This window comes from Pelophylax lessonae (genome assembly GCF_965119305.1).
Source record: "Pelophylax lessonae genome assembly, chromosome: 4".
NCBI classification, from domain to species: domain Eukaryota; kingdom Metazoa; phylum Chordata; class Amphibia; order Anura; family Ranidae; genus Pelophylax; species Pelophylax lessonae.
Window position 1 is genome coordinate 138025598 of NC_138771.1, and position 13156 is coordinate 138038753.

The 13156-nt window shown below is 42.8% G+C and overlaps 1 protein-coding gene across 1 annotated transcript in view; it reads left to right on the forward strand.

The window, feature by feature from the left end:
* Positions 1-12263, forward strand: part of SH2D7 (SH2 domain containing 7) — a 43730-nt gene extending 31467 nt beyond the window's left edge. The window contains exons 5-6 of the mRNA XM_082255898.1: positions 3520-4248; positions 12089-12263. Coding sequence (XP_082112024.1) covers positions 3520-4248; positions 12089-12133 — 774 coding nt within the window. The 3' untranslated portion in view covers positions 12134-12263. The remainder of the gene's footprint in view (positions 1-3519; positions 4249-12088) is intronic.
* The last annotated feature ends 893 nt before the right edge of the window (positions 12264-13156 follow it).

A 13156-nucleotide genomic window follows, 5' to 3' on the forward strand; every position in this document is an offset into this window, starting at 1 on the left:
TGACAGTTGCACGGTCGTGCGACGCTGTAACCAAATAAAATAATGTCTTTTTTTCCCCACAGATAGAGCTTTCTTTTGGGGGTATTTGATCACCTCTGTACTTTCTGCTATATAACATTCCCAATAAAAAAAAAAATTAAAATCAAATTTTTTCATCATTGTAGGACAATTTGCATTCTGCTACATATTTTTGTTAAAAAAATCCCAATAAGTGTATATTGGTTGGTTTGCGCAAAAGTTATGGCGTCTACAAACTAGGGGAAAGAATTACGTATGTCATTTTTATTTATTTATGTTTACTAGCAATGGCAGCAATCAGCGATTTTTCTCGGGACTGGGACATAGCGGTGGACATTTTTGACACTTTTGGGGGGGACCAGTGACATTACTACAGTAATCACTGCTAAAAATATACACTGTTACTGTAATAATAACACCAGGGGCGATAGAAGGGTTACATTTGTCCCTAGGGGGTGTTTTCTATTTGTGTGGGGGATGGACTTGCTGGATGATTACAGAGACCTGTGTTCCTAAATAAGAGAAATACAGGATCCGTGTGTTCATAACTGATAGGACAGCGGTCTGCCGTGTTTACAATGGCAGACCACCATTCTGTCTCCGCAGGGAGCGATCACGGGTGCCCGTCGGCAATCGTGGCCGTGGACCCGCTGATTGGCTCCCCCTGTGGCTAATGGGCAGTGTGACCACGCTCTCGCTAGCAGTCCCGCGAAGCAATGTACAGGTACGTTGTTTCGCGGGACAGAGCCGATCTGCCGCAGTAAAACTACGGCGGCTGGTCGGCAAGCGGTTAAATAATATTAATCTGTATCATCATATTCTCATGCATCTAACCCACTGGATATAAAACATAATTTTTATTACCCTAATAACCTTAAAAACAGTTTTTTCATTATGTAATTAAGCCCTTTGCTCCTCCATTCTAGATTTTCTTTTTCATTTTTAATGATTCTCTTGAATTTCCCTTTATACTTACTATTTATTTAATTTTATTTCAACTCTCTTTCCTCTTTTTTTGTGCTTCAGCTTCCACCAATAAAAATACCAAATCCTGAAATGAAAAGCGCTCAAAAATTCTCACATTCAAATGTAAAATGCAGAATTTAACAAGAATACACCATGTTTAACTTGCATCTCTGTAAGGAACTGGATGTATAGGAAAAATACACCAATTTGTGGTACATATGGCTTCACTTTTCCCCTTCAGAAAAGTTTCATAGTAGATTCCCTCCTTAGGCCTGGGTGGATGGCTTTGATGTGGGGAACACATGGGTTTACCTGCCTCCTCTCCCATCTCCTGATCTTCCACTGGCCCCCCTCCTGATGTTTTATCTAGGCTTTATCTAGGCTTCCACAAAGATCGACCCATTTAGAGGAGATTTATAGGAGTTTTGCAGTCTTTTTGGGCCTCTTCGTGTCAACCACCTTCTCAGCTCAATTGTTTCCCCTCTCCTTATTTTTTTTCTTTTCTTTCTTACTCCTTTTTTTGGGTCTTTACCCTTGGATAATGAGCTTGTAGACCCTCTCATATGTTTTGCTTTTTTTATTTGATGTAAAATTTATAAGATGTTCAACCAATTTTGCTAATGCTCATTTGTGGCAATTGTTGTAATGCTCATATACTTATAACGGTTGATACTTAAATTTCCCTTATCCCACTTTTATTTTATACCCCCTTATTTTCTGGTTTGCTCATAATAATAAAACATACACTATATTACCGAAAGTTTTTGGACACCTGCCTTTACATGCACATGAATTTTAATGGCCTCCCAGTCGTAGTCTGTAGGGTTCAGTATTAAGTTGGCCCACCCTTTGCAGCTATAACAGCTTCCGGGAAGGCTGTCCACAAGGTTTAGGAGTGTCTATGGGAATGTTAGACCATTCTTCCAGAAGCGCATTTGTGAGGTCAGGCACTGATGTTGGAGGAGGGCTTGCCTCACAGTCTAAATCACAGGTGTCAAACACAAGGCTGGCGGGCCGAATGCGGCCCCCTAGGCCATTTCATGTGGCCCTCGCGCCTCCCCTGCAGATGCGGTAACCCCTCTTGTCTCTGCCCCAACCTTGCTGTGCCTCCCCTGGTCTCAGCATTCAGCAGACTCTGTATACTGACTCCAGCCCTCCTCTGGACCTCCTCCAGACCTTGCACTTTCTTCTTCCCAGATCCATCCGCATCTTCTTCCTGGCAGTAGCACAAGGTAAGGGGGTGCATTGTAATGTAAGTAAGGGTGGGTGACACTTGACTTATGATGGTGGGGGGCTCTTGACATCTCATGTAAGGGTGTAAGGGGTGTGGGGTGCTTTGGACATTTAATTTTACAGATATAACCGACCCTTTGAGGGCAACCATAATGCTTATGCGGCCCACGATGAAATTGAGTTTGACACCCCTGGTCTAAATCATCCCAAAGGTGTTCTATTGGGTTGGGGTCAGGAATCTGAGCAGGCCAGTCAAGTTCCCCCACCCCAAACTTGTGAATCCATGTCTTTATGGACCTTCCTTTGTGCACTGGTCCAAATCAATTGGTAGAGGGGGATTATGGTGTGGGGTTGTTTTTTAGGGGTTGGGCTTGGCCCCTTAGTTCCAGTGAAGGGAACTCTTAAGGAGTCAGCATACCAAGACATTTTGGACAATTTCATGCTCCCAACTTTGTCGGAACAGTTTGGGAATGGCCTCTTCCTGTTCCAACATGACTGCGCACCAGTGCAGAAAGCAAGGTTGATGAAGACATGGACAAGCAAGTTTGGGGTGGAGGAACTTGACTGGCCTGCACGGCTAGTCCTGACCTCAACCCGAAAGAACACCTTTGGGATGAATTAGAGCAGAAAATGCGAGCCAGGCCTTTTTGTCCAACATCATTGCCTGACCTCACAAATGCACTTCTGGAAGAATGGTCAAACATTCATTCCCATAGACACACTCCTAAATCTTGAGGACAGCCTTCCCAGAAGATTTGAAGCTGTTATAGCTGCAAAATGTGGGCTAACTCAATATTCAGTTACATTTACAATTCATGTCCCTTTTTTCACACAAGTAGAGCCTTTTTTTGGTGGTATTTGATCACCACTGCGGTTTTTATTTTTTGCGCTATAAACATAAAAGTCTGACCATTTTGAAAAAAAAAAAACAGTATTTTTTACTTTCTTCTATAAAACATATCCAATAATGCTTTGCAGGGAAACAAGATCCATCCCTTCCCCCTTTGTTTACATATGCAGAGCTACATTCTGTGTCTCTGCCCAACAATTGGTGGGTGTAGGCGGACATTGAGTGCATGGCACCCACAGATTGGCTTCTGCTAGCAGTAATCACAGCATAAGCGGCCTCCCGGAAGCACGTGCGTGCACCCCCTAGGAGGAATATCTGCTATAGCGTGGTCCTTTAGTGGTTAATATAAATTATACACTGTATAAGAGAGGCAGAGATTATGAGGATTTTAAACCATCATAGCTGATGTTCATTTTAATCTGTAGCAATAATTGTTCATTTTTTTGTTGTAGGACACTGCACCACCATTACCGGAGAGAAAATGCAGCATCAGTAATAATGATAATGAGGAAATCTACTCTAAGCCTAGCAAAGATGCTAACGAAGATCTGTATTCTATTTCTAAAAAGGACACAGATGTCCTCTACTCTATGGTCAAGGAAAGCCAGGTCAGTCACAAGAATATGGTAAAGACCAGTTTTCCAGATGTTCTTTATTCTGAGGTTAAACTGGACAGTTTGCCTTCAGCACTCGGACACTTACAAAGCTCCCCACAGTCCTTAAGTCAGTTATCTCAGGACACAAGGACACCCACACTGCTCAGCAGTTTGAGGGATCTTTCAGAATGTGAAGTTCTGGAGATGAAGTTTGCAACATCCGTTCAGACAGTTAACAGTAAAACAATTACTGGTCCTTTCTTGCGTGGCAGAGGTGAAAATTTAGACAGCTCATTCTTGTATTCTAAAATTACATCTGATCCTGAGATTGAGGACACTTATGAACAAATACCATTTAGAGGTTCTAGATCTGAAAGCGAATATGAAGCCATAAACCAAATTTCCAACTATTCTGTGAGTTCTACAAGCACCTACGATCATATTTCTACTCGAACATCTAAAGAAATCACTTCTAGAGAATTTAACAAGAAGGTGGCTGTTACCAGCGTTGCACAAGATAGCGCTTATGAAACTATTTCAAGGGATGTTTCTAAGCTGGCAGGAAGAAAACAGATAATTGCTAAGGTATGTTTTCTTACTCAGTGTCTATGTTCTAGAAAGGTATAAAAACACTAATGTAAGCAGCTATGCTCATTTGTTCAATGCAGAACAGAAGATATGTCACCAGCACACCATGGATATCAGAAGGTCCAAAACATTTATTACACTATTACATCACAGTGTAAAAACTGAGAAGTTATGGGACCAGTACAGTATAAAACAACATGATATTTAGAGTTGGTTCACTTTAGCGCGACTTGTCAGGCGACTTGTCAGCCTGACAAGTCGAGCTCCCTCGCGGTCCATTGACCGCTACAGGACCCGTTCTAATAGGAGCGACACAAGTCGCTCGGACTTAGAAAAGGGTCCTGTACTACTTCGGGGCGACCTCGAAGCGACTTGCATAGACTTCCATTATGTGAAGTCCCTGCAAGTCGCTCCGAAGTCGTGGTGCAATGTAATGCACAAGTCGCCCCCGAAGTAGTAAGGAGTCGTGTCGCGCTAATGTGAACCGGCTCTTAAAGAACCATTCAACAATTACAAAACCAAAAAATTAAATGAATCACTCCTTGTCCCCTGGTGTCATAATAACATCATAAACCTGCGAAAATGCAATTAGAATAATAAAAAACATTGACACATTTTCAAACTATGTAAGCATAAAGATAGCAATCAATAACATCCTGGACATAGATGGTTTGAATCTTGTCCAGTTCAGCAGGGACCAACCAAGATTAAAACCATTGTAGCAGAGCGTTGCCCGGCCAGGGTCTAGAATGCGATTGTGACCCCAAATTCTCAACCAGGCATGTTTTCATTGTACTAAGTCAAAGGATGTTTGTTGCTTCTGCTCTATTACTAGTATTGATCTACTTTTCAGAGATCTTTGGTGTGATAATGACACATCTTCTCTTCTGTGTTGCTTCCGGTTCCCAGCTGGTTGGTCGCTGCAGGACCCACTTACCTTACAGCCATTTCCAAGAACATGTGCATTAGGAATTTTTCTTTGCCCATCCTTTTGATGTCACACCTTCATTGCCCAGTCACATGTTGGGGGGGGGGGGGGGGCGTGACCTAACTGTATTGATTTTCTTCAGTAGAGAAAATTCAGGTCACCAACCTGAATGTCCTGCACTACATACAGCTGTGATCTTCTGGGCGCTGTTCCTGCAGCTCCCTCTCTGCCCATTTACAAAATGCTTTGTATTTTTTTTTCAATAAATATGAAGCCTTCTCTGACTGGACAGTCAGACAGTCATGCCATCTGTATCACCTTCAGTGTATGGAATGTGAGTGTTGGTGTATGGCGCTACCAGATAAGAGGGAGTGTGTAAGTATATTCTGAAAATAATGGGTTTAGAATGTTCTAGTAAAAGTCATACAGATGTTGCCCATGTAGTGTAGTGATGGGTCAATCCTGTGCAGACAAATATGATTCCTTCAAATATACATGTATATATATAAAAAAAAAAAAAAACGTGCTGTCCTGTATCGCAATCTCCTTACAATGATCTGCCTCGCAGAGTGTGAGGAGAGAGCAGCAGAAGGGAAAGTCGCGTTATACATAGCGCTGTGCTCCGGAGCCGGGTACAGCCAATGTCCAGAAGGATTACATTCCCAGCAATCTGCCTTAAAGCTGCGAGTCAGATGTAAGGAGATTGCGATACAGGACAGCCTGATAGTATCCCGCAGTACCCCAGAGGATTGGAAAAGTGTACCCACAGTCCCGCAAAGAGAGGAAAGGATAGCCAAGATGAGATAAGAGTGGAGCAACCACACTGGCAATAATACCAAAGCGTAGTATTTGCAGCAGTAAGGTGAGCGGTTTGCATGACTAGAAGTGCCTGGCACTGAAGAACACCAGCACTCACATACTAAAGAGGTGTATTAGAGGATACTGAATTTTTAGCTGGGTTATTGGCACGTTTTCTTTTTTTTTTTTTGACACTGAAGCACTTTGTAAAATGGATTTGTCTTAAATAAGAAGAATATATGGACCTTGTAAAAAATAACACTGTTTAATTTATTTATTGGCACTAGCACTATGAATAATTATATGCACTATTACTTTGAAGATTGGCATTAGTGCACAGCATCATTTATGCACTTTATATTTAATTAATATCTTCTTTGAAGATTTGCATCATTGCACAGTACCACTATTTATAAATAATATATGCACCTTATATTTAATATTTGTTATTGCAAGTCACTGTGCACGCTGTTTATATATATTGAGTTATCAATTTCCGTCATTATTGATTTATGCATATACTGAAGGTCCAATACAGCCTTGCAGACCTTTGGCATTCTAGCTGTCAATTTGTAGAGGTAATCTGAAGAAATTTCACCCCACGCTTCCTGAAGCACCTCACACAAGTTGTATTGGTTCGATGGGCACTTCTTATGTACCATACAGTCAAGCTGGTCCCACAATAGCTCAATAAGGTGGAGAACTGGTGACTGTGCTAGCCACTCTAATACAGACAGAATACCAGCTGACTGCTTCTTCCCTAAATAGTACTTGCATAGTTTGGAGGTGTGCTTTGGGTCTTTGTCCTGTTGTAGGAGGAAATTGGCTCCAATCAAGGGCTGTACACAGGGTATGGCATGGCTTTGCAAAATGGAGTGATAGCCTTCCTTATTCAAAATCCCTTTTACCTTGTACAAATCTCCAATTTTACCAGCACCAAAGCAGCCCCAGGCCATCACATTACCTCCACCATGCTTCCCAGATGGTGTCAGGCATTCCTCCAGCATCTGTTCACTTGTTCTGCATCTCACAAATGTTCTTCTGTGTGATCCAAACACCTCAAAGTTAGATTCTCTGTCCATAACAATTTTTCTTTGGCCCATCCTAATCTTTTAATTTTACTGGCCAGTCTCAGATATGGCTTTTTCTTTGCCACTCTGCCTAGAAGGTCAGCATCCCGGAGTCTCCTCTTCACTGTGGATGTTGAGACTGGTGTTTTGCGGGTACCATTTAATGAAGCTGCCAGTTGAGGACTTGTGTGGCGTCTATTTCTCAAACTAGAGACTCTAATGTACTTGTCCTCTTGCTTAGTTGTGCACCGGGGCCTCCTACTTCTCTTTCTATTCTGGTTAGAGCCCGTTTATGCTGTTCTCTGAAGGGAGTAGTACACACCGTTGTAGGAAATCTTCAGTGTCTTGGCAATTTCTCGCATGGAATAGCCTTAATTTCTCAGAACAAGAATAGACTGTCGAGTTTCAGAAGAAAGTTCTCTTTTTTCTGGCTATTTTGAGAGTATAATCAAACCCACAAATGCTGAAGCTCCAGATACTCAACTAGCTCAAAGGAAGGCCAGTTTTATAGCTTCTCTAATCAGCACAACAGTTTTCAGCTGTGCTAACATAATTGCACAAGGGTTTTGTAATCATCAATTAGCCTTTTAACACGATTAGCTAACACAATGTACCATTAGAACACAGGACTGGTGGTTGCTACAAATTGGCCTCTGTACACCTACAGTGCCTTGCGAAAGTATTCGGCCCCCTTGAACTTTGTGACCTTTTGCCACATTTCAGGCTTCAAACGTAAAAATATAAAACTGTAATTTTTCGTGAAGAATCAACAACAAGTGTGACACAATCATTAAGTGGAACGAAATTTATTGGATATTTCAAACTTTGTTAATAAATAAAAAACTGAAAAATTGGGCGTGCAAAATTATTCAGCCCCTTTACTTTCAGTGCAGCAAACTCTCTCCAGAAGTTCAGTGAGGATCTCTGAATGATCCAATGTTGACCTAAATGACTAATGTTGATAAATGGAATCCACCTGTGTGTAATCAAGTCTCCGTATAAATCTACCTGCACTGTGATAGTCTCAGAGGTCCGTTTAAAGGGCAGAGAGCATCATGAAGAACAAGGAACACACCAGGCAGGTCCGAGATACTGTTGTGTAGAAGTTTAAAGCCGGATTTGGATACAAAAAGATTACCCAAGCTTTAAACATCCCAAGGAGCACTGTGCAAGCGATAATATTGAAATGGAAGGAGTATCAGACCACTGCAAATCTACGAAGACCTGGCCGTCCCTCTAAACTTTCAGCTCATACAAGGAGAAGACTAATCAGAGATGCAGCCAAGAGGCCCATGATCACTCTGGATGAACTGCAGAGATCTACAGCTGAGGTGGAAGACTCTGTCCATAGGACAACAATCAGTCGTATACTGCACAAATCTGGCCTTTATGGAAGAGTGGCAAGAAGAAAGCCATTTCTTAAAGATATCCATAAAAAGTGTCGTTTAAAGTTTGCCACAAGCCACCTGGGAGACACACCAAACATGTGGAAGAAGGTGCTCTGGTCAGATGAAACCAAAATCTAACTTTTTGGCAACAATGCAAAACGTTATGTTTGGCGTAAAAGCAACACAGCTCATCACCCTGAACACACCATCCCCACTGTCAAACATGGTGGTGGCAGCATCATGGTTTGGGCCTGCTTTTCTTCAGCAGGGACAGGGAAGATGGTTAAAATTGATGGGAAGATGGATGGAGCCAAATACAGGACCATTCTGGAAGAAAACCTGATGGAGTCTGCAAAAGACCTGACACTGGGACGGAGATTTGTCTTCCAACAAGACAATGATCCAAAACATAAAGCAAAATCTACAATGGAATGGTTCACAAATAAACATATCCAGGTGTTAGAATGGCCAAGTCAAAGTCTAGACCTGAATCCAATCGAGAATCTGTGGAAAGAACTGAAAACTGCTGTTCACAAATGCTCTCCATCCAACCTCACTGAGCTTGAGCTGTTTTGCAAGGAGGAATGGGCAAAAATTTCAGTCTCTCCATGTGCAAAACTGATAGAGACATACCCCAAGCGACTTAATCGCAGCAAAAGGTGGCGCTACAAAGTATTAACTTAAGGGGGCTGAATAATTTTGCAGTTTTTTAGTTTTTTATTTGTTAAAAAAGTTTGAAATTTCCAATAAATTTTGTTTCACTTCATGATTGTGTCCCACTTGTTGTTGATTCTTCACAAAAAATTACAGTTTTACAGAATACTTTCGCAAGGCACTGAATGTAGATATTCCATTAAAAATCTGCCGTTTCTAGCTAAAATAGTCATTTACCACATTAACAATGTCTAGAATGTATTTCTGATTAATTTAATGCAGACATGATACAGGAGATGGTCAGAGATGGTCAGAGACTGATGACATGATACAAGAGATGGTCAGAGACTACAGACGTGATACAAGAGATGGACAGAGACTGCAGACATGATACGGGAGATGGTCAGAGACTGAGGACATGATACAGGAAATGGTCAGAGACTGAGACATGACACAAGAGATGGTCAGAGACTGCAGACATGATACTCGAGATGGTCAGAGACTGCAGACATGATACAAGAGATGGTCAGAGACTACGGACTTGATATAAGAGATGGTCAGAGACTGCAGACATGATACAGGAGATGGTCAGAGACTGAGGACATGATACAGGAGATGGTCAGAGACTGAGGACATGATACAAGAGAAGGTCAGAGACTGCAGACATGATAGAAGAGCAATAGGGGGGCCGGAGAGCACAGAGGAAGCAGAGAACACTGGAGAGAATTATGGGGGGGTTCTTGGAAAGCATTGCAGGGGGGTTAGAAAGCGCGGGGTGGAGAGCATGGGGGGGGGGGGCAGGGAAAACCAGAGGGACAGAGAGAATGGGGGAGGGGGGCACTGGAGTGCACTGGAGACCACTGGGGGGAACTGGAGCTGGAGATCACTGAGGGGGAAGCCAGGGAGCAAAGGGGGGAGCACTGGGGGGAGCCAGAGAGCATGGGGGAGCTGAAAAGCACTGTGGGGATCTGAAGAGCACTGGGAGGGGGGGCTAAAGAGCACTGGGGGGGGGCTGGAGAGGGAAGGCTGAAGAGCACTGGGGGGGTTGCTGGAAAGGGGGGGGCTGGACAGCACTAGGGGGGGCCAGCAAAAGAAGTTGGATAGGAGGAGCGGTGGGGCAGCTGCATATAGAGGAATTGATCTTTCTGTATTCCTCCTGCAGCCGCTGAATGCCTGCAGGAGGGAGAGGAGGAGAGTCAGGCATTCAGCAGCTGCAGGAGTAATATGGAAAATCAATTCCTCTATATGCAGCTGCCCTGGCCGCTTCTCCTATCCAGGCACACAGGGAGGCTGCACAGGCACTTACCTTTTTCCCGCCCCCTGTGAGCAGCGTGGACTGAAGGCGCTGCTACTGCAGCTGCCTTCACAGGGAAGTGCGGGCTGGCCTGGCAGCGCCGGCAGGCACCCCTGAGTTGCCTGACATCCCCCAGTGCGTGGCACCCAGGGAGGACAGCCCCCCCACCCCCCGCTGGTACGCCACTGCTTCTTGTCCACATCAGTATGTGACCTCACAAATGCACTTCTGGAAAAAAGGTCAAACATTCCCATAGACACTCCTAAACCTTGTGGACAGCCTTTCCAGAAGAGTTGAAGCTGTTATACTGCAAAGGGTGGGCCAACTCAATACTGAACCCTACGGAATAAGACTGGGATACCATTAAAGTTCATGTGCATGTAAAGGCAGGCGTCACAATACTTTTGACAATATAATAGATAGATAGATAGATAGATAGATAGATAGATAGATAGATAGATAGATAGATAGATAGATAGATAGATAGATAGATAGATAGATAGATAGATAGATAGATAGATAGATAGATAGATAGATAGATAGATAGATAGATAGATAGAGTATATTTTGTTTTTCTTACTTTCATTTTGGATACATGTAAAAGACAAAATTATTCATGGTGAGCTAACTGTTATATTCAAAGCCTACATGATAATTTTTATGTAAGTTTTGTTTTATTTGTAGTACAAAAATACTGTCTAAAGTATTACAGTATACTGTTTATAGTGTTAAAGATTTGAGACCTTACATCTTCTGCAATTATATAATGCATGCATTTACATAAGCATGGTCAGGGCTTTTTTTCAGCGGGAACGTGGGGGAACGCAGTTCCGGCACCTCCAGAACTGACTGTATGTAATAGTAAGGGGTGCTGGGGTGTGCTGCAGGGTCTATTGATGCTTGCTGTGAGGGGATCTACTCTAACTGGAGGGGATATATTTTAGCAAGGGAGTCTATTGTTGCTGGTGGGGGAGCTATTGTTGCTGGGGATGGGTTCTATGTTGCTGGGGGGGGTCCGTTTTTGCTGGGAGAGATCTACTGTTGAGGGAGGGGTCAATTGATGCTAGCTGTAGGGAGATCTGTTATTGCTGCCTGAGTCTATTGTTCCTGGGGGGGGGGGGGGAGATTTTGTGATCCATTGTTAGGAGGATCTATTGTTGCTGGCTGCAGGGGATCTATTTTACTATGTTTCTTGTTATCACTCCCAAATTATATACAAAATTACTTAGCACAACAAAATGATATTTGGTTCTGTATTGTCTGAAAGGGTAGTATTGGGAGGTGGGTAGGGGATGGAATCAAGGAATGGTGGTAGGGGGTGGAACCAAGGAATGATGCTCGGAGGTGGGTAGGGGGTGGAACCAAGGAATGGTGGTAGGGGGTGGGACCAAGGAATGGTGCCCGGAGGTGGGTAGGGGGTGGAACCCAGGAATGGTGGTAGGGGGTGGAACCAAGGAATGGTACTCGGAGGTGGGTAGGGGGTGGAACCAAGGAATGGTGCTCGGAGGTGGGTAGGGGGTGGAACCAAGGAATGGTGCTCGGAGGTGGGACCAAGGAATGGTGCTCGGAGGTTTGTAGGGCCAGAGAAAAGGAGTACCTCGGAAAGAGGGGAGTTCCTGCACCTATTGTCTGAGAAAAAAAGCCCTGAGCATGGTACATACTTGTGCTTGTACTACTACTAACAGCTGACTTGCTTTATTCACAGAACGAGAAACCAAAAAGATTCTTTTTTGGAGACAAAAAGAAATGAAATCTTCATTTTAAAGAAGCAGATGTATCGGAAGAATTCCTATTTTATGCAATGTATGTAAAATATGTACAGGACCTGATTAGAACCATACTTACTGGAATGAGGTATAAAATGTCCTTGGTAGCACATACCTGATCTCACCATGCATTGTGGCTCCTGCTACCTTCCATTCCAGTATAAGTTTGTGGAAACAGTATAACGTTACAGAGCATGCATCTGTGTCCTGTTTTCTAGAAATATAAGGGAATATAGAGAGTTCCTGTGGAACAAGTTCAAAACTTATACTGTAAATGTTCGGAAATTATTATCTGCAAGAAAAGATTTTGCCTCTGGAGCATTACTAATTTTTTGGGGGCCCCAAAGCAAAACCAGTGTCCTCCATCTCTCTTATCTCCATCCCAAATGCAATTTATCTGTTGATATAGAATATCATGTCATATATAGAAACCTATGTATAGAAACCGGTTTATCTGTCAAAGGATTTTCAAAGTAATGTACATACTTTTGTGATCCACTTGCATGTGTTGTACAATATGATGGATGGTAATACTTTTGGAAACTGTTCCATGTCACTGCTCCCGCTCCTGTGTGCTCTTTGGACTAGCGGATATCACAACATTGGTCAACCCTGAGCTCTCATTCTCCTGTAAGTGCTCCTACTCACATCCATCAGCTAACAGTACCAATGCGATCTTTTTTTTTTCTATTTTTACTATTTTTAGCAACTGTTGGTCAGCCAGTCTTGGAAACCCGCCATTCTCCTTTTCTGGATACCTTCTGTGGCATACATTTTGTAGTTTACAAGTTTGGATGGTGACCTAACTGGTCTGTTCAATTGAAGGCTGTACTTTAATAAAGTGGTCTGTAAGTTTATTAAAAAGCCCAAATCTCCCATTGTTTTTAAAATCCAATGGAAAGTACCTAAGGTTACAGAGATACTACAATAAAAAGATATGTATACTAGTAATGTAATTATTACCTTAACTAGTATATCTACATAAGTCTCATATACTATACCATCTC